The following is a 19077-nucleotide window of genomic DNA, read 5'->3' on the forward strand; positions in this document are numbered from 1 at the left end:
AAGTATATAAGCTAATGGCATGGACGTGACTTCGAGTTGAGGGGGGAGGAGACCACAATCTTATTTCAAAATGGATCCCCTGTGCATTCTGTACCACAAATTTCTTAAAATTACATTTTGGCTTTTTTAAGAAGGCAATTTTTAATTACAAGATTATACTTTTTCAACAAGGCAATATTTAATTACAAGATTATTCTTTTTCAACAAAAGGGCACTTTCAACATTATGAAATAATGAGGCATTTCTTACTTATGGAAAGCAGCACTAGTTTGGGATTTTCACAAACTGGGTGGCCTGTGTGCAGGGACGTAGCTAAGGCCTGATGATTGGGGGGGTGTAGTGGCTGAAATTCCAACTGGATGGGTTTTTGAGTCAGAAAATTCCGACTGCTGCCTTGTACCCCCCCCCCCCGCACTCATCGTCAACGATAAGGTCAGTGTCAGTCAGACACCCCATCTTTCGCGACTGCACTTTTGTTCCGAACTTTTTTCAATACATTTGTACCTTATGGGGCAAAGTTTTTGCTTATGTTGATGGCACTTTTAAACTTCCGTAGATTAGCATTGAGTGTTTTAATTGTATACCATAGAGACAATGTATATCCCAACGTCGTAGCCAGGAATTTGAAAGGGGAAGCACTTTTTGCGATTGATATGGGGGAGGGGTCTAAGGGGAGGGGGCGTCCCCCTCCCGTTTGAGATTTTTTTGAACAATTGAAGGTCCTTAGATGCGATCTGGTGCAATTTGTTGCCAGTTTCATCATTATCATATGATATCATATTATCAGCAGATTTTGTTTCCTGTTTGAATTCTTTTACATGTTCTTTTACATAATATATCAGAAAGACAAACATAGTGCTCTTTTACAATTTTTCCAGAAGGCTGATTCTTGTTTATTGTCCAATGTCTGGACTTAAATACATTTGACGAACTTACTTGATGGACAATATAAACTTTCATATTTTGTAAGACAGCCAGATTTGCAGTGGCCTAAACAAATATCGTTATCTCCGTGTATTAACAGTGTAATAATTATTTATAGGAAGTGCGTATCACGTACGATTGCTAGCTTAGCTTCATAACATGCTGTTCGTGCAACAACTTAGGACGAATCATAGAACGGATGAGAACGAACTTGTCGTCGTCGTTGTGCATACGGTTCGTGACATTCCATCGAGTGAGGTTAGGTAGGCAATATGTATTTTATTACGCAGTGGCCACCTGTAGGTTTGAAATAGGCTATAGGCTAAATTTATCTAATTGCATCTGCCAAACTAAGTAAGTAGTTGAATCAGTAGGCCTGCATGTTATTACGATTATAATCGAGTTAACGGAGTTGACGAGTATTCAAGATCAAAAGAGCACTGACAAAATACCATGCTAAAAAACAGCAGTTTTTAAACATTTTTTTCCGACACTCAAAGGGGGGGGGGGGAGCAGTCGCTCCCCTGCTCCCCCTGGCTACGTACCTGGTATATCCTGAACTTACTTTAAGCTAGCGAACAGGGTCGACCCACCCAATAGCAAAATTAATACATAAATTTTCCGAAATGAAGCTGGCGAACGTTGTATTTTTTTTTTAGAGTATTCAAAATCATACGAAGTTTTGTATGGTGGAGTATAAGGATCGCGAGATACAATTTCTCAATGTGACGAGGAAAAAGTGGTAAATATGACTGATTAAAGGTCAATTTTGATCGAAAATTTTATGTCACTCACAAATTACAAGAACATATGAAAATAAGAGTGCGACAGTCAGAAAAATTAGAGCGCGACAGTCGGAAATTCCGAATTGAAGCTGGCGACAGTCGGAAATTCCGACAGTCGGAAATTCCGACAGTCGGAAATTCCGACTGTCGCACTCAAATTTTCCAACTATCGTCATTTTTACCAAGATTGGGGGGGTGAGACACCCCCCCACACCCCCCTCTAGCGACGTCCCTGCCTGTGTGCCCCCTCACACTACCTTGCTGTGATAACAAAGTCAACATGCTAATATGGGCAGGGGGGGGGGAGGGGATGGAATCATATGGATCCAAAGGGGGAGTTGAATATGTTAATCTGTACTGCTCGAGTCATTTGAATCTATGAGTCGATACTCGGTCACTTTCTCCATGTTTAACAAGGCCTTAAGAGTCACATCATTTCCAGAACAGCAATAGGGTCTAATATTCAGAATTTGGTGAAAATAGGAACCCCTCAATAATCTTGCCCAGAATTGTACTTCCCATTCCATCCACAGAAACTAGCTATACCAACAGATTTTTTTTAACAAATGTTTGGAACAATAATGGTTTTGCTTCCGAAGTTTATAGCTGTATCTGTGTTTTGTATTTATGTATATATTTATTATTATTGTTATAGTGTATAAACCTATATTTCCTTTTCTATTTGCACCAACTGGTCAGTAGCTTTGGTAAACAGCATTGTGAATTTGCTATAGTTTCCATCATATGTCATCATTCCTCAGTTTTACTAATTAATACTTGTACTTCAGTTTTGTATGCCATATGAGAAATATATTTGAACTTAAACTTGAACCGGTAAATGGGTTCACACTATTGACCGCACATCCCTTGAATTTCCTTGGGTTGATATTGAGGGCCTCAGAAAGATCGTTAATGTTCCTTTTTGTGTATACAGCGATTCCTGTGAGAATTCATTCTCATGGATGAGTATGTCTGGTGAAAGTAGAGGGGGGCAGAGATGCAGGGTAGGATTGCTTGAAAGGATTGTGGTATCATAGCAGCTGAAAATATAAATAGTATGATGCACTAAGCCAATTTAAAAGTCCTCTTGTGAATAAACTGAAAATTATCTGTAAACATAAAAGTGCTTCTTATCAAGAAGTCTTGAAAAATAAAAAAGGCTAAAGAAGTACTGTGGCTATTGCCAAAATATGAAACAATCCAATAAATTATGATATCATGTGAATATATTTTCATCAATCTATTGAAAAATAAAAGGCATAAAAAAAATTGCAAGGACATAATTGTAACTGCAAATTTCTCTTTGGGCCAGATGGACCCACGCCCTAGGCCTCTGATCTTTACAATGCATCCTAGTTGCACATACACCATAAACATACATATTAACTGCATTCAATGTAACAACCTGCCTTGCTTGCTTTAAACTCAGTAGTGGGCCCTAAAATTTATGTCCAACTCAGGGTTCCCCAAACAACCTAAATCCAGCCCCGGTCTTAACCATCCTTATTAATCCACTTTGACAGATCAATAATCACTCATTTGGAAACTTTCTATTACCTGTTTTTTGCCACCAGTATATGAATAAAATCTGTCATCTACAGCAATGATTGCCTATTACATACATGTCTCAATCTGTGATTTTAATAGTCAAGGAAAGGGACCGAAAATGCATCTTTACCCCAATCAACAACGATTCTGTCTTTGTTAGTAAAATTACTTTATAATGAAAACTTAATTAGAATATCATTGCACAGTTCCTATGCCTCTCAAATATGAAACTTATATGCATGTGAAAAGTATTATTAATCTATACTAAATAGAATTTGGCTTGACATTTTCCAGACAGAATTCTCTAACGAAAAATATCAAGAAAAGCTGTCTAATGGTGTCAAGTAATTATAATTTCTAATGAATATATTACTCAATTAACTGTGGCTTCGGGAAGACACAAAAAAAAACCCAGATAAAAGTAAAAACATCAGATATACCTAAGTAAACTTGAGCATTAAATATATAGCACACTCTATTAGCTGATCAACAGGTGGAAAAGTTCTGAAATAGTAAAATGACTTAAAACTCTTCACAAACATTGACCAATGATTGACAACATCACAGGAACATCTAGTGAACACGACAAAGCAAAATACCACTTTTGTTGAGCTTTGTTAATATTGAGAAATGTTTCTTTCGCTTCACTGTATGGATGATTCAATATTGATTATTGCACGCCATCTTCCGCCAATTGTTACCAAAAATTTCAAGGATTATCTTTTCAAAACAAAAGTTCATATCATCCAATATATCAACTATATTTTGTCACAATTTCTGGTATAAATCATTCATAAATCAATGTCATTCTGAATACAACAGATTAAAGAAAACTGTACCCTTGGTAAGTACTTAGTATTAGCTTGCAGTCTTAAATTTGAATTAAATTTCTGATAGCACTCAAATGTCGATTGGTGGTGTCAAAGAATGCTACCGAGCGGGAAGTTGACATAAATTACCGGTGAAGTCCATGCTTTGTAAACTCTGAGACAATGCTGCATACAGGTGAGTTGCTGTCATCTTTAGACTGTAGACAGGACTGCTGTTATTTAGAAGACCGACATTACCGATAAAGAAAGACTGTAAAGGAGAAAAAAAATGTATATATATATTACTTTTCCATCATTCATGTGTGAATGTTCGTGAGGCAAGGAAGAAATCTGTGTCGGGTATTAATCAAGGCTCAAATTAAGTGTTGGCACTGACAGCAAAATTGCCATTGGTGACGATAACACTTGCCATAATGCTCTTAGAAATCACCAGTTACCAATGGCAACAACTGCCATTTTTTCAAGTTGCCCAAGGTGCTCTCATAAATAATCTCAATCACTGAACTTTTAATCGTTCAGAAATCTGAGAATATGCAAAATCAACAGTGTGGAAGAGGAAGGTGATAGATCTCTGTATTCTGCCACTTCTGAACTAATTTCTCTCACTCTGGCAAAGAAAATGCAATGGTACCCTTTGAAAGCTGAAAAAATGCCTTGTCTCTATAGGTTCTTAATTCAAACTCTGGCATGAACATTCCCAATAATATCACATAGTCACAAAGATATCTACAAAATCTAGTTATTGAGTAAAACACAACAGAAATTTTGCCTCATGGATGAACAATCTTACTGGCTCACCTCAACTGTGATTTATGAAATCAGGATTTTCATGAAACAGGATTTCAGTTTGAGTACAATTCTCTATTGTTCGGTAACTCAGATATAACATTTAAAAAATATATTCATTTCATTTAAACAAATATTGCACAATGTATTGTGAGGTCATATATGGACAACCACTGAAACTTTGGTTCTGTTTCTTTGTTTTTCACTGATGCACTTAAGACCCTCTCCATGACTAAGAGCATTGTAATGAATCACTCATTATGACTAACCACTACAAATTAACATCCAAACGTTCAAACAGTTGAATTCCTTTCCAAGTATGTGAAAAGTTTGTCAAATTTAAGTGAAAAACACAAGCAGTTGTTGGTGTAGTAAACGTAAGGATTGTTGTAAAGAAAAAATTGCTTTTCAATACCCGCAAACTTTTGGAAGGATATCTCTTGTCCCAAAACTTGATATGGCCGTACCGGCAAAGGCCACAAACGACAAAATTATCTAAATCAGAGTCAACGCTGTATGGGAATGATTGTTCCTCATCTGGAAAGGAGACTACAGGCAACCTAAAAATCAGAAAATGACACCAAAGAGTTAGAAAAAAAAGAAACCTTTTCACATTCTTCAAAATTACTGCAGACAGGATCTTGTAATTAAAACAAGTCAGTAGCCAGAGGCCAAAAATTTGAACTAATACCATGTGTAAAAACAACCATAGAAGGAAAACTACCTGAAAAAGTATAGACACTGCAGATTCAAATATTAATAATGCATAAAGTCTATATAAATATATATATAAAATATTAATATGTCAAAAAGAAAAGCTGAAGCAGCTTTATAATCCTGCTGAGCACAGATGTATCAATATCAAACAAAACAGACTAAATCTGCAAAACATTTGGTTTTTTGTTCTTAAGGAGCATTTATGTGTCCAACTAGCTTCCATAATTACCCACATACTGCAATGGCAACGACATATCAATATTCTTAGGAAATGGAAGTTGGTAAAAAATTTGAGAAAATGGAAGAATACTAGTAATTCTTTGGGGAAACTGGGAAATTGAAATCCTGTCTTTACTGATTTTTCTGATTAGTAATATCTTCAACAGAAACTCCCAGATTCTGCTTACTATGTTAGATCGTACAGAGGGGAGGGGGAGGGGGCTGGAAACTGCTGTCATTAGAAATTGGAAATAAAGGTGCTGTTTTAAGGTTTCCAGGAATAAACTTACCTGCAGGAATCTCTCAAATCCCAGCAGTTTACAGAGCAATCGTAGCCACAAGATATAAAGGTGAAAGGATTTTGGTAATGTAGTGCCAACACACCGGCTCCATACCGGTAGTCTCTACCACATGTAGTTACTCTTGTACCTCTAAAGAAATGGACAAAAGTAAAAACAAACTAAAAACATATATATATGTTTCTTAAAGAGGAAAAAGCAATACTACAGATAATGGAATTCTTAACAGTCACACAAGGGTATACAAATCATGCTACCTACCAACTGAGCTACTGAATATAGTTCCAGGGGTGGTGGAAAAGGATTCCATTTGGGAAGGGGGGGAGGTCAAGCCTTTCAAGGGCAGAGGGCACATGACAGGGGGTCAAAAGTTGAAAATTTATACCACAAGTTCCAGTATTTGAATGTTTTCAACAAGAGAGCATCTTTAAAGCACATCTTTTTCTTAATTTTTCATCCTATTGTGCTCCCCACCTTTGCACAGTATAAAGTTGGAGCTGGACATATTAAAGACAACTGCTCACCTTTCCAAGTCATACACATTCAGAGGCTGTCTATCCTTATGACATGAACTTCCAGATGTGAAATATCTGAAATAAAAAGGCAACATAAAAAGTTAAAATATAACCCCTTCATATAAATGAAGTGAGAATGTCACCACCTTCTATGCAGTGTGTTTCATAGGCTCTCAAATGTTATGAATTTTATCATGTGCAATTTCTGTGTTCATAATGTAAATATAATGTAATGTAAATATGTTCTTAAAAGGCGCATTACATGTAAAAACATCTCAACACGTTGTACAACATATATATTACAAGCATCGAAATAAAATTATCAAATTCAGTAAAGAATTAGAAAAGTTAAACTCTCTGATACAAGAATAAGAATACTATGTAAAATATTAATACATAAACAATTTTGATTAAAAATTCTCTTCAAAGAGATGAGTCTTCAGTTTAGATTCATTATTTAACCCAGGAGCGAACTGAAACATAAATTGCTAACAGGTCAGTGAATTAACTGTCAGCGGTGAGGCCTTTAACTGTTAGGTACACTCAATGCCTCAGACACACCTAGCACCTCTGGTGACCAAGAGGAAACTTGTGCCTGCGAGACTTCAAACCAGACCTTCAGTTCCTCCAACCCCACAGCCAGTGATGCTGGTAGCCCTTCAATTAGGCTTTTCAAGTAATTTGAACTAACTCTGGTTCACATCAATTTCAGATTGCTTTTTTGTGATGTCATTACCTCTCATCTGGATTGATCACAACGGTCCAAACAATGTCCTCCATGGGGTAGACATACTTTGAAGAGAAACCGACATCGTTCTTTCCAAAGACCATGATGCCCGTCTCTCTGATGCCGGTGACAATGGAAGTGGAAGACGCATCTAAGCTGACGACAGGTTTGTCAACTGGTATCCTTTGAATTGGGTCTTCTATATTCTTCTTCCAAATCAAGAGTTTATCATCTCTATAGATGAAACAACAATATAATTGCAGAGAAATTTCAATAAGTTAGCCATAGCTAGAAGAATTATTCTGTTCATGACATTGGACAGACAGACCATATTACTTCATTTGTAAGTTTTGCATGCAGGGCACATTTTTAAGGGTAGTCTGATCGTCCGAGATGATCAAATATTTGTTCGGACGACCATAGGTGACTTTTTCCGGAGGAACACTAGTAGTTAACATTATCTTGAGATTTAAACTATGTACAGCTATATACTCCCAATTGGTTAAAATGATAATTTGGCCACGCTCTCTTTTCCTTTTATACTGAAATATTAAAAATAGTGGTAGGTCTATGATTCATCACACGATTGGGCATTTTCTGGCCCACAACTGTTCTTCTTTTCACCAAACCTTCATATTGCTCCTACAGTGTATATATATTGGTCATTCTACACTATTCTGCCACATTCTTTAAGACAACCAAATATTTTGTTCAGACAACCAAAGAGTAATTGTAATGTAAGTAATTATTTCAATTTATTTATGAGAGGAGATACATGTGTCTAAAGTCTTGCATATATAACACAAATATAATTAAGGAAAAAGTTTCTTATTTCAAAACAATTATTCAGCTTTCACATATCATTAATTTTTTTTATAATTTTTTTGAGTCTACAGTGAAGTATGATATTACCTGCCACCACTGATAACGTGAGTATTCGTTACCGCAAATCTGACAACATCTTTCCTATGACCCCTATAAACTCTACTTTTTCTGTGGTCGACACCGTTACGATAGCCTTGTCTGACTCCATATGAAAGTATGTTGCTAGTATGACTGAAAAAGAGAGTGTTTTCATCTACACAGAGCCAAGGTAATAACCTATGAAGAAAGAAAAGAACATGATTTTAGTATGATTTAACAATGTTGCAGGAATACTAACGTTACCTAAGAAATGAGCTATTACTCTTCTTTCATTAGAACTGTTAAGTAATTAAAATAAATTTGCCTTGACAAACTTCTTTTTACAAGTGAAAATGTCTACACAGTGGTCACAAAAAGGCACCTGATAGTATAACAAATAGAAACAAATAGATTACCTATTTTTACTGCTCTGAACTAGACGATTACCGTAGGAGAGGATATTTATGTTCTTTTTTCACCTCAATTAATGTATACAAGCTGCTACCTACTTTTGCCTTTGTTTCTTGACTGTATAGTCTTTTGGTCTGTGATGTCTCCAATTGTGAGCAATCCTACAAGCTTCCTTCAAGCTAACAGGAAAGGAAAGATAAAGATTAGCATTTCAAGGCATTCTGGCTTCAAATATAAATTGTATAATGAAAAAGGAAGGGTTCATCTGAGCCTAACCTTGAAAGAACATATGATTACACCAGCAAAACAGAACTCATGTCTGGACTGAACAGAAATTGTGAACTCTCCACCAAGGCTCATAAAGTTAGCTAACTGTTCTCATCTGAGTGAACCCACCTCCCTTCCCCCCCCCCCCCCCCCCAAAGTGTTTGCTACAATTGTACAGATGTTCTCAACCCTGCATTGGCTTCAGGATTTTAGAGAAATGAAGCTCAATGTTTCATATTATTGAAAGGACTTTGCAGGTTTCCTTTGCCATTCTTCTTGTCAGTTTACTGCCAAAAAAATTGTTTATCACATATGATAACATACTTCCACATAACTGGAACTTGGAAATATAAACTAGCCTCTAAATAATTAAGAAGTTAAATTTTGGTTTATTCCATTTCAACAACTCTCAATTTGAAATTTATACCTCAATTTAAGAAGAAGAAAAAAGATGCAACATAGCTTCTTTGCAGAAGGTTACAATTACTGTTTTACTCAGCAGAGTGGAATAAACTGTGTATTGTTAAAATGAACCCTTGCTGGACATTCCCCTTAGATTTATATCTTGAATCACGGCCCTCATTGAACTTCACATAATGTCAGTGGTTTAGGATGAGTGCCTGAGTTCATTTACCAAAAGACAATTATCTGATATACATACTAAATATTGTTAACTTTATTTGGCACTTTGGTCCATTTCGTGACAAAATTTTAAAAGTCAACATTGCATCAAAATATATCACGACATGTCAATTAATATTCACCACATTTCTGGGTTCCTGGATAAAATAGTCTATATCATCTCTTATGTTTCTCAATTCAAACTGATTTCAGAAGTACAGTAGTGATATTACCTATTTTTGTTCGAAACATGGCCTTGATGCCCATTTTGCAACTCCTTAAGGTTTCTGAAATGGTCAGGTCTAAAGTTGGCCACCGATCCTTTGAGATGCTTCCATCTTGGGTCTTCCAAGCAAAGGCGACGAGAATCCTTGCTAACTTGAGCTACTTGCACAAGATCATCCTTTGTTAAGAAGCTTAAGATTTTGGATAAAATCTCTGGAGGAAGTTGGTCCAGTTGTGTGCACATTATAGAAGCGAATCTGGTTTTCTATTGCTTTAAATAGAGCCCTTAAATACAGTAAGAAAAGGAATATGTTACTACGATGCAAATATGAAAGACATTATGACTGCTGCAGACCATAAAACTGGTTCACATAGCCTTTACATTACATTATTTCCTAGATACTGTATGTTTAGTCTTTTTTGTATATTACAGCCCACATAAATTACCGCGCAAGAGAAATTCCCCTAAACTCGCACATTGAGTAAAGTTTGCTGTGTAATTCTGGTTTATGGGTAAAATATGTCATGAAAGTGCTTGAAAATACAAGTCATATTTCCTCCTTAGGAGGTACAAAGCAATTCTAGGCCTAGTTGTTTCTTTGTAAAGACTAAACTTGCATTAAAGGCATTGAAGACTCGCCCCAAACCTTGTGCGGCCATCTGAAAAAAGTTAACTTTCTGTTGCTTGCAAGTGACGTTTTGTTCGTGTCGCTACAAAATGCAGACAGTAATGAAACGTGATACCTTAATTGTTATCTTTAGCTGGACCTGAGATGTCCATCGCTGTATCGTTTGTATACTGTGCTGTGGGTATTGACCGCAGCTGTATGTACTGACTGTACACTAGTGTCTAATTACCGAAGGTAGCAAGCTGTGTGTGTATTTTCTGGGATCAATGGTAGTGTTTAACACTTCTGTTACACCTCATTCGAAACTAGGTCAAATTACCGGCATAAGACGTTTCTTTTGCGCGAGTCTTCACACCCTTTAAAATGTCAATTTGACATTTAAATTGGGCAATCAAAGTGTGTATCGAGTATCACTATCACTCAGTAGCATGGTGGGCTCATAATTGACGCACTTAAGGCTTGGATTGACGATGTCTGTCAACATAAAATCAAAATCACTCAACTGCATGCATTTTTCATATGTGTAGTTCCTCAGAAATGTAATGATCTCAAAATATTTATTGTTCTGTGCCTACGCAACATACAATTGAGAAGAATTTGACCTCAAAATGTCTGCTGTGTCAAGTTCTTTCATACCCCTAAATTGACACATTCGTCGATAAGCTAACTGTAGTGTAGGCATAAGTATACATCCATTGACTTTGGATTGGATGCTGTTTGCTATGCTCTGAAGCTCAGATGCCAGAGAGTAGTTGTATCATATCAAAGTAATTTTGGTTATTTTTTGGGAGTAAGATTTTCAAATGTCAAAAAAACGTGTAAAACTGGGGGGAGGGTGTTAAAAGCTTATACAGCTACACGTATTGAAAAAGTGAGCTACAGGTCTACATGTACCTACTACTGTAAGCTAACTGAACACTCAAAATTACTGTGTGCCACTCAACTCCTTAATGTTACCACTGATCCCATGCCTACAATAGTGTTACAAAAATTGTTACGATTGCTTAGCACTTGAAAGAGTGGCATATTTACAGTCCAGACAGTCTGACTGCATAAGGACTTTCGAGCTGGTCCAGCGTACCGAACATAGGCTAGGCTACAGTAACAATAAGTAACATAACGCCTAACTTAGGACTACGTTCAGCCTAAATCATTCGAGGGTTTGACTCGATCGAACATAACTTCACAACTGCTTGTCCACATTATTATTTCTTATGACTTTATGCCAAACGAAGACAAAAGGAACAACAACATACTAGATGTTGTTTATCAAAATAGCAGATATCTTACATTACAATCATGATCGACCTGTTTTGTTCAAAGCTTGTATTATAATTTGTACTATTATCAACTCAAAGAACTGAAAAGGGAATCGACTATATAATAAGTTCAGCAGTTCTAAGGCACAAGGAACGCGAAATGGGTAAAACACCGTTAAGAAAATGTGGTCAAGTTACAAACATATATTAACATATTTATATAGCGCCTTTCCCAAGGCTCGAAGCGCTTTACAGCAATAGGACAAACAGAAAAACCAGATTTAAAATAAGGAAAACAATTATTCTTAAAATGAGCCTACAATGCATTTGCCGATGGTGCAAAGCACACATCAGAAGGAAGATTATTATAAAGAAGAGGAGCAATAGCAGCAACAGACCGATCACCATATCTGGTACGAGTTCTGGGGGATTTGAACAAATGCTTACCCTCAGACAAGGGCGTAGGAACCGGGGGGCGCCAGCCCCCCCAGTGAAAAATATGGAGGGGCGGAAGTATCATTCCGCCCCCCCCCCCGCTTCGCAAGTCAGAAAACCCCTTTTTCATTTCCAAATGAGAAAAAAATCTCATTTGGAGCACCAAATTGCATCTAAGGCCAGGTGAAAATGCAAAATTATATACAAAATGGAGTGGGTGGGTTGAAGTGTGCTATATTGCACCAAATTGCATCTAAGGCCACCTGGAAATGCAAAAAATTCCAAAGGGGAGTGGGACACCCCCTCCCCTTAGACCCCTCCCCCAGGCCAGCCATCAGTCTTCAGCCCCCCCACTCAAAAGTACCTTCCTACGCCACTGCCCTCAGACCCGGTCTGGATTCATAATGGTGGGCAGAATCAACAAGGTACCACCCTGCAAAACCTTAAACAGTACCATCATGATTTTAAACTGGACCCAGTACCTCACCGGAAGCCAATGTAGGTGTTTTAAAAGAGGTGTGATATGGACATGTTTTGGAGAACGAGACACCACCCAGACAGTTGTGTTCAAAACACGTATTGGTTTCAAAGTAGCATCAGGAAGGCCGGCCAAGAGTGAGTAACAGTTGTTAATCCTAGAAGCATGAGCAACAGTCTTTGCAGTCTCATCATTAAAGTACGAGCGAATTTCTCCAAGGTGTCTGACAAACATCACAGCAGATGAATACTCATGTTTTACATGAGGTACCATATTTAGATGCGTGTCAAAAATTACACCTAGATTACGAACATAATCAGAGGCAGGAACAAACAAATTATCAATAAGAAGTTTTAAGTCTGTTGGAACCATTTTTGCCACAAAACACAATAAACTGGGTTTTATCATGATTAAGTTTTAACCTATTTGCAAGTATCCAGGTATAAAATGATTTTAGGCATGTAGTTCACCTGGTTTGTTCAGAACATCAGTCAAAATCTACATTTCAACACTAATTTTAGATTACAAAATTCCCTGGTTTACCAGTATTTGCTGTAAAACAGGTTGCTACAATCGACATCGAGGGCCACAGAAACTTCTTCAGGGGCATAGCTAGACTTGATAGGGGGCCCAATGCCTTTCTTGAGGATGGGGATGCAAGCATGCCCTATTTTCTAAAAAATAAATGTCTGTTAGGTTTTGAGGGGCTTGACAGATATTTGGGTACCTGGCCCCTTACTAGGAGAATACAGAAGTTTCTTCCTACTCCTGAACTGAATTCTTTGTTCAGTGTGTTTCTGTCCCATTATTCTTTACATTTCTTTAAATTATTATTGTTATCTGTTTCTTTTACTTTGACAAGTGGTAATTACCAAACACTGAATACAAAGATCAAAAGACTGAGAACTTACAAAATCTACAAGATTTATTCACAAGAAACAAAAAGACAGTAACAAAGATAAGGATGAAGTAAAATAAACTAATTTTCCCAAATCTCACTTGATCTCCCCCCATGTTTAGTATTTTAATTATGTAACCAAACAATGTTAAATCAAACCAAATTAATCCTTGATGGTGTTGTGAAGTCTGAAGATCTGCTGGAAGGAGTTAGTCCAGAACTAGCAATTAAGATGTAGCTATATTGGATACTGCAGCAGGAGCTTTTGTGCTTAGAACAAACTCAGTACAGTATTTGAATGAGTCTTTATTAATTTACCTATTTAACTTTCATGCTTTCAGAGCAAAATCTCAACATCTTGTGGAAATCATGGAAATGTAACCACAACTAGTCAAAGTTGGAGGTTGTGGCACATTAGGAATGTTTTGAATAGTCAGCACACCCCCCCCCCCCTCCCTCCCATGAGAGCAAGTATTTGTCATGCTCTTTAACTGAACTTGAAAGCAATGCTGTATTAGTATTGACAAAAACTATTGGGTATAGCAGCAAACCTTCCCAAAATTCATCCTACAGTATGACTAAACTGAAGCTACTGTATGTATTTGATCATGATTAAATACACAAAAAGATTGACTTCTAGTTCAACATACATCTTGCATTTTTTGTGCTTCCATATTTAATTCATATGCAGTCAGACACAAGCAGGCTTACAGCAAACTTAAAACAATAATTTTATAACCTATTTTCTTCGTATGTTGCAAAACATGTTTCAATGTAAAAAATTTATCCTTGAAAAATTGCTCACTACTTGCAGCTGGAACAGCTGAAGTTTATTGGAAACTTGTAAACAGGAGAAATGTCTTGAGGATTCCTTAAACTGGGTAATATTGACAACGAGAACAAAAGAAAAAAACAAAATTGAAATAAGAAGTTTTTGCAGACTATCAGGGAACATTCACTCTGTCATGTGACTTGGTAAGGGACTAAGGGGATAAAATTAAAACAAATTAGTGTAAATGTCACTACAATATCTTGGCAACAATAGTAACCCAATCTACTTTAACCACACTTCTAGAACTGGTAGTGTCTTCTCTCATAAAGAGTAACTCTGTGAAGTTCTGAAGGCCACTTTCAAACAAATACATTTCACTCCTTTCATTGTGATGCAGGGCTTTGATTGATGACACTGCTTAGTTTGCCCTCTAACCAACAACTATCTTAACTTTTCAGAAATAAAAAGATGATTGGGATTCTTCAGCATTTTTATGTTTATCCATCTTTCGTTAGAACAGAAACTGCACTTGACCATTTCACATTTACAGCTTGGTCCTTTGATAAAAACGTGCAAATGTCTGTAAAAAGTGGTACGAAACTATGGCTGCCACATCTTTTCCAGCTAGCTTCCTCAAAAGGTATTAAACGTTGATGGTGGAAGAAAACTTGGGATAAAGCTGAATCTTCGTGCTAGACAACTCTGTCCAATGCCTCTAGTAGAATTATACTGTTTCCCCTGACAACCTGAAAGGTAAGCAAACAATGGCATTCAATAACAACTGCATTTTCAGAAGACTTCTTGATAAATTCCTCTGGTTTCTTGGACTTTGTACCAAACAGCTTGGAGAGCCAAGTACTGGAAGGTTGTTGAACCTTAGTAAGGCCATGCAGATAAGTTAATTTGCTATTGGCCTCGGGTAGTATTGCTGAGCCTTTATTTCCCCTACCATAAATAGACAGGTAGCTGCTCCAGCGAGTAGATGGATAGCTTTGATCATCCAGCAAAGAAACTGATTTTCTTAATACCACTAAACAACCACCAAACAACCCTGTAAAATCACCCCTGTAAAGTGTATCTTATTAGTATCATCAATTCAAAATTGTAATTTGGTGGGCCGAAATGTTTGTTTGAACACAAACTTTTACGACAAAGAAACACTGTCTCATTCTATAATTATGACATTTTAGTAATATTCTGCTTAGTGTTGCCATGAATCAGTCACAATGAAACGTTCTTGATTTGTTCCATTAATTACTTGATGTATTGCCATTGTAGCAGATTTTGCCAACATTTTGCCAACGTTCAATAAGTGCTTCAAAAGCATACATAATTTAACGAAAATGCTGTATTAACTCCACCAAGTCCATTTTCTGATGGTACAAATTTTCTTTACAGTTAAATCACTTCTGAAGGACAATAACTTCATTTCAGGTCGTGTTGTATTTTCTAGTTCATGGTTTCAGTGATGATATAGATGTGTAGTTCACAAGCATTGCATGCTATCTTATTGCATATAAGTGGAACAGAAGCTTTGATACAGTCATGATTAAATAGCCATAATTCATGACCAAAACAAGTTAATCAACCCATGATGTAGCTTCACTGCTATAAATTCTTACCACCATTCCGATCTCATTCTTGGTACCTTCCCTGGTATCTTCAACAGCTTCATCTATCACCAGATTCATAAACGGGTCAAATCCCCTCAATACTCCAATGATCTGTCGTTTGCCATTTAGTTTCACTGAAAAATGGAGTGGGAAAAAAAAGGTTTTCATTAAAGAACACTGCCTAACATTGGAAGGGCTGTGTTTAAATGACAGATTGTTTACATGGAAATCATAAACTTTTATCAATAGTAGACACTTAACTAAACTTAATGAGGGATTTCATTGTACTCAATATCTTCTACACAGCAGAAAATTTACAAGTCTACTTTGATATAATAACAATGGGATTCATTTCATGTGTAAAAAGATTCATAATCTACTTACAAAGCAACTTCTTGTCCATGTACCTGAGGATAAGATTAAAAAGTTGGGTGTAAATGAGCAATCTGATATTGGATACATAGATGTAACGTGCAATTTACTTTGCAACCATATTTTGTACGGATACATTGTTCACATAACAACACACTGGTAATATTAATGGAATCAAACTGCAGTCTGTTTGTTGGTAAACATTTCCAGCCTTTTAGGGGTGTTGAAATGGAGGATAAACTACCTCATGATTGTTAACTGTCTTACAAATGGCAACAAACAGATAGTTGAATTCTGGACATGGGTGGATAAATTTCACTTTCCATCATACATGGAGATACTAAAGAGGACCATTGTAAGTATTATCGCTTTGATGTTTCAAGATATGTAAATTATTGTACCACTGATTATAAACAAATGCCTAAATGTCCTGATCTAATTTATATTATAACATACTGTAGCTTAAAAGGATTGTCTGGTGGCCCAAAGAAGTTACCTTAAAAAATGATAAATAATTTTCCAAACATGTTGTCAAAGTATGAGAACGCTAATGTTGCGTTTGACAGAGAAACGATATTTTAATCGTTAAGGATAGACATTTCCAATATGATTTGAACAGTACAGAGCATGACGTCATCTTCGCTAATGCAGATTGCAACATTAACCCACACTCCGTACAGTACCTACAGTAATCACAACAAAAACCGCATTTGTACAGATAAATTTCTTCCTTAATTTTCAGTGAAATTTCTTATAAATTAGATATGTTTTCAACAACTCCTTAATCCGCCATGTAGTAGATCGGTGGTTTCGTGGTCTTTTGGTAACACAAGATAAGTTTTAACAGCAGACTCTTCGTTGTTTATACATCGCGCTTTGTAGCTCCAAAACGAGGAATGTTGGCATGTAGGCTACTCTAACGTTTACAATCGGACAGTTCTGCCAAAGCCTAGCTAAGCTTCTCGGTACTACATTTGCTCTGACAAAGATTCCTCCAAGTTTCATCTTTCTGTGTTTCGAATACTTTGCAAGTTTCCTTTTATTGTAAATTTGATCCGTGAATTTGATTTCAGCGATTTCGAAGAACAGTTTATGAACTGTGGTTTGAGTGTGAGAGTATATTATGTGAAACGCTATACGTATACCGAATGGGCATGGTAGGCTGTAATGTTCGTGATATGTATGTTATATAGGCGATCACATGTGCGTCTACATGTAAGAGTGATTTGCTGCAGGAATGGGAGTGCTAACTTCAAGTCGCGTGTTTTGCTTATTTTCCAGCACTACGTCAATCACCATATTGATGCGTTCGAACAAACGGTACTTTTGGTGAGAAAGTGGTGAATTTGAAAACCAGATTTCTACAAGAAGAAAATGTCGAATGGGGACAATTTTTACATGGTTAGAAAGAGAAAAATAATAACTACAAGGACAATGTATCAAAATCTTTCACCAGACAATTCCTTTAACTTGTATTGCTAACCTACAAATACAATACATAAATGCACATTGTAACTGTAAGCCCAAGTTAGGTGCAATCATTACAGTTAATGTTCCAACCTGTTCGACTACAATGATGAATGCAGTATTTTGCAAGATAACACACTTATAGAAACAGGATACCACTTACAACTAACAGAAGCGGTAGGTAGCCTAGTCAGTAGTATGGGTTGAAGCCATAAGAAGTGACACTAGGCTTAGCCCACTGACAACCGTTTGTGATACAATGGGATGGTACCAGTTATGCGATATGTACTGGCGCTGTTGTCACATACTTTTCTAGCTATTTCTTCACATTTTCTACCAATTGGCCATATTGTTTAAAGTATATGCTAAGAATAAACATGTTTGAAATCTCAATGAATGAATAAGACATCCGATAAAGAGTAATACGAAAATTACACAATGTCTAGAAAATCTAAGGACCGCATCGTACGTTGAAGTTACGATAGAAGGTAGACTAAGTAAAACAGCACATGCAACAAATCATATTCCGGAGATTCCTGAAACTTAGCGGTATTTATAAGACAAAATATGAGACTTAGAAGAAGTAATTACTTCTTAAGTTCTGGTGGATGAGCTTTACTCATGATGATGGCAACACCTGATGTGGATTTCGACGGAAGAAAATTGACTGTTTTGGTTACTTTGAACAGTTAGATGGCGTCGGTTTCACCTAGATATTGTACACGCGCGCACATAGCATGGAAAATATAGCGATGAATAACATGCATTATGGCTAGCCATAGAGGACAAAACATTTTGAGAAGTGATCTATAATGGAAATGAAAGCAAACACTGGAAGCCGTTGCAACCAGACTGAACCAGTTATCTTTAAATATTAGAAGCAGCTTTTTGCGTCCTTTTGTAAACCGCATTGACCTCATGATGACGTAACGATATACATAAGTAGCATTTCTATTCAAATCTAACTTCAAAGGGCCACAAAATTACAACTTTGAACGTTGTTTTTCGCGAAGATATTTTCCGTTAGGATTGCAATAAAACCCGCCCATAATATGAATATTACAATCTATGAGGGTCATTGCATAAAAAGGTAAATAGTTTTAACTTTGCCGGCGTCGTAAGCAACCCAGTGCACCAATATGTACTTTAACACCATGCATTATTTGTGTCAATAATGGCTGTGATACCAACGCAACTTTTTGCGGATTGCTGTGAATGAATCTATTTTAAGCAACTGTTCATAAATACACATGTGTAAAAGTGAGTGGGCCTGACGTTTCGATCCCAGCAGGATCTTCTTCAGAGGCTGAATTACAAGTAACATAAACTACAAGGGACATAACACAAGCACATAGAACAGATATGTTAATGAGCAGG

At 36.7% G+C, this 19077-nt stretch overlaps 2 protein-coding genes across 4 annotated transcripts; both read right to left on the minus strand.

Moving 5' to 3' along the window:
- Positions 1 to 2917: 2917 nt before the first annotated feature.
- Positions 2918 to 11827, minus strand: LOC139967757 (F-box/WD repeat-containing protein 4-like). Of its 3 annotated transcripts, none has more exons than XM_071971814.1 (9): positions 11697 to 11827; positions 9786 to 10062; positions 8763 to 8843; positions 8263 to 8451; positions 7360 to 7584; positions 6633 to 6698; positions 6100 to 6240; positions 5289 to 5433; positions 2918 to 4337 (listed from the first exon to the last, which is right to left on the minus strand). In XM_071971814.1, the coding sequence occupies exons 2-9, from the start codon at positions 10019 to 10021 to the stop codon at positions 4188 to 4190; spliced, it is 1233 nt and encodes a 410-aa protein (XP_071827915.1). In that variant the 5' UTR covers positions 10022 to 10062; positions 11697 to 11827; the 3' UTR covers positions 2918 to 4187. The 3 variants fall into 3 exon arrangements, with proteins under 3 accessions (XP_071827915.1, XP_071827917.1, XP_071827916.1); XM_071971816.1 differs by lacking the exon at positions 11697 to 11827 and adding an exon at positions 11663 to 11682; XM_071971815.1 differs by lacking the exon at positions 11697 to 11827 and adding an exon at positions 11439 to 11499.
- A 2589-nt stretch (positions 11828 to 14416) lies between these two features.
- Positions 14417 to 18433, minus strand: LOC139967759 (probable small nuclear ribonucleoprotein G). The gene is made up of 4 exons (XM_071971817.1): positions 18292 to 18433; positions 16246 to 16268; positions 15871 to 15995; positions 14417 to 14994 (listed from the first exon to the last, which is right to left on the minus strand). The coding sequence occupies exons 1-4, from the start codon at positions 18321 to 18323 to the stop codon at positions 14941 to 14943; spliced, it is 234 nt and encodes a 77-aa protein (XP_071827918.1). The 5' UTR covers positions 18324 to 18433; the 3' UTR covers positions 14417 to 14940.
- Positions 18434 to 19077: the final 644 nt, after the last annotated feature.

The sequence above is a fragment of the Apostichopus japonicus genome, chromosome 5, assembly GCF_037975245.1.
Source record: "Apostichopus japonicus isolate 1M-3 chromosome 5, ASM3797524v1, whole genome shotgun sequence".
NCBI lineage: Eukaryota > Metazoa > Echinodermata > Holothuroidea > Aspidochirotida > Stichopodidae > Apostichopus > Apostichopus japonicus.

Bases quoted from the DNA above. Each gene is read 5' to 3' on its own strand.
- LOC139967757 (XM_071971814.1), bottom strand. From the start codon at position 10,021: ATGTGCACACAACTGGACCAACTTCCTCCAGAGATTTTATCCAAAATC. The intron at 8,452-8,762 runs GTAGGTAGCAGC...CTTTCTTCATAG, and splicing joins GTCAAGAAACAAAGGCAAAA to GTTATTACCTTGGCTCTGTG. The intron at 4,338-5,288 runs GTATTGAAAAGC...TCTCCTTTACAG, and splicing joins ATCCTTCCAAAAGTTTGCGG to TCTTTCTTTATCGGTAATGT.
- LOC139967759 (XM_071971817.1), bottom strand. From the start codon at position 18,323: ATGAGTAAAGCTCATCCACCAGAACTTAAGAA. The intron at 16,269-18,291 runs GTAATTACTTCT...TCTTATCCTCAG, and splicing joins CATCCACCAGAACTTAAGAA to GTACATGGACAAGAAGTTGC. The intron at 14,995-15,870 runs GTAAGAATTTAT...CTTACCTTTCAG, and splicing joins AGAATGAGATCGGAATGGTG to GTTGTCAGGGGAAACAGTAT.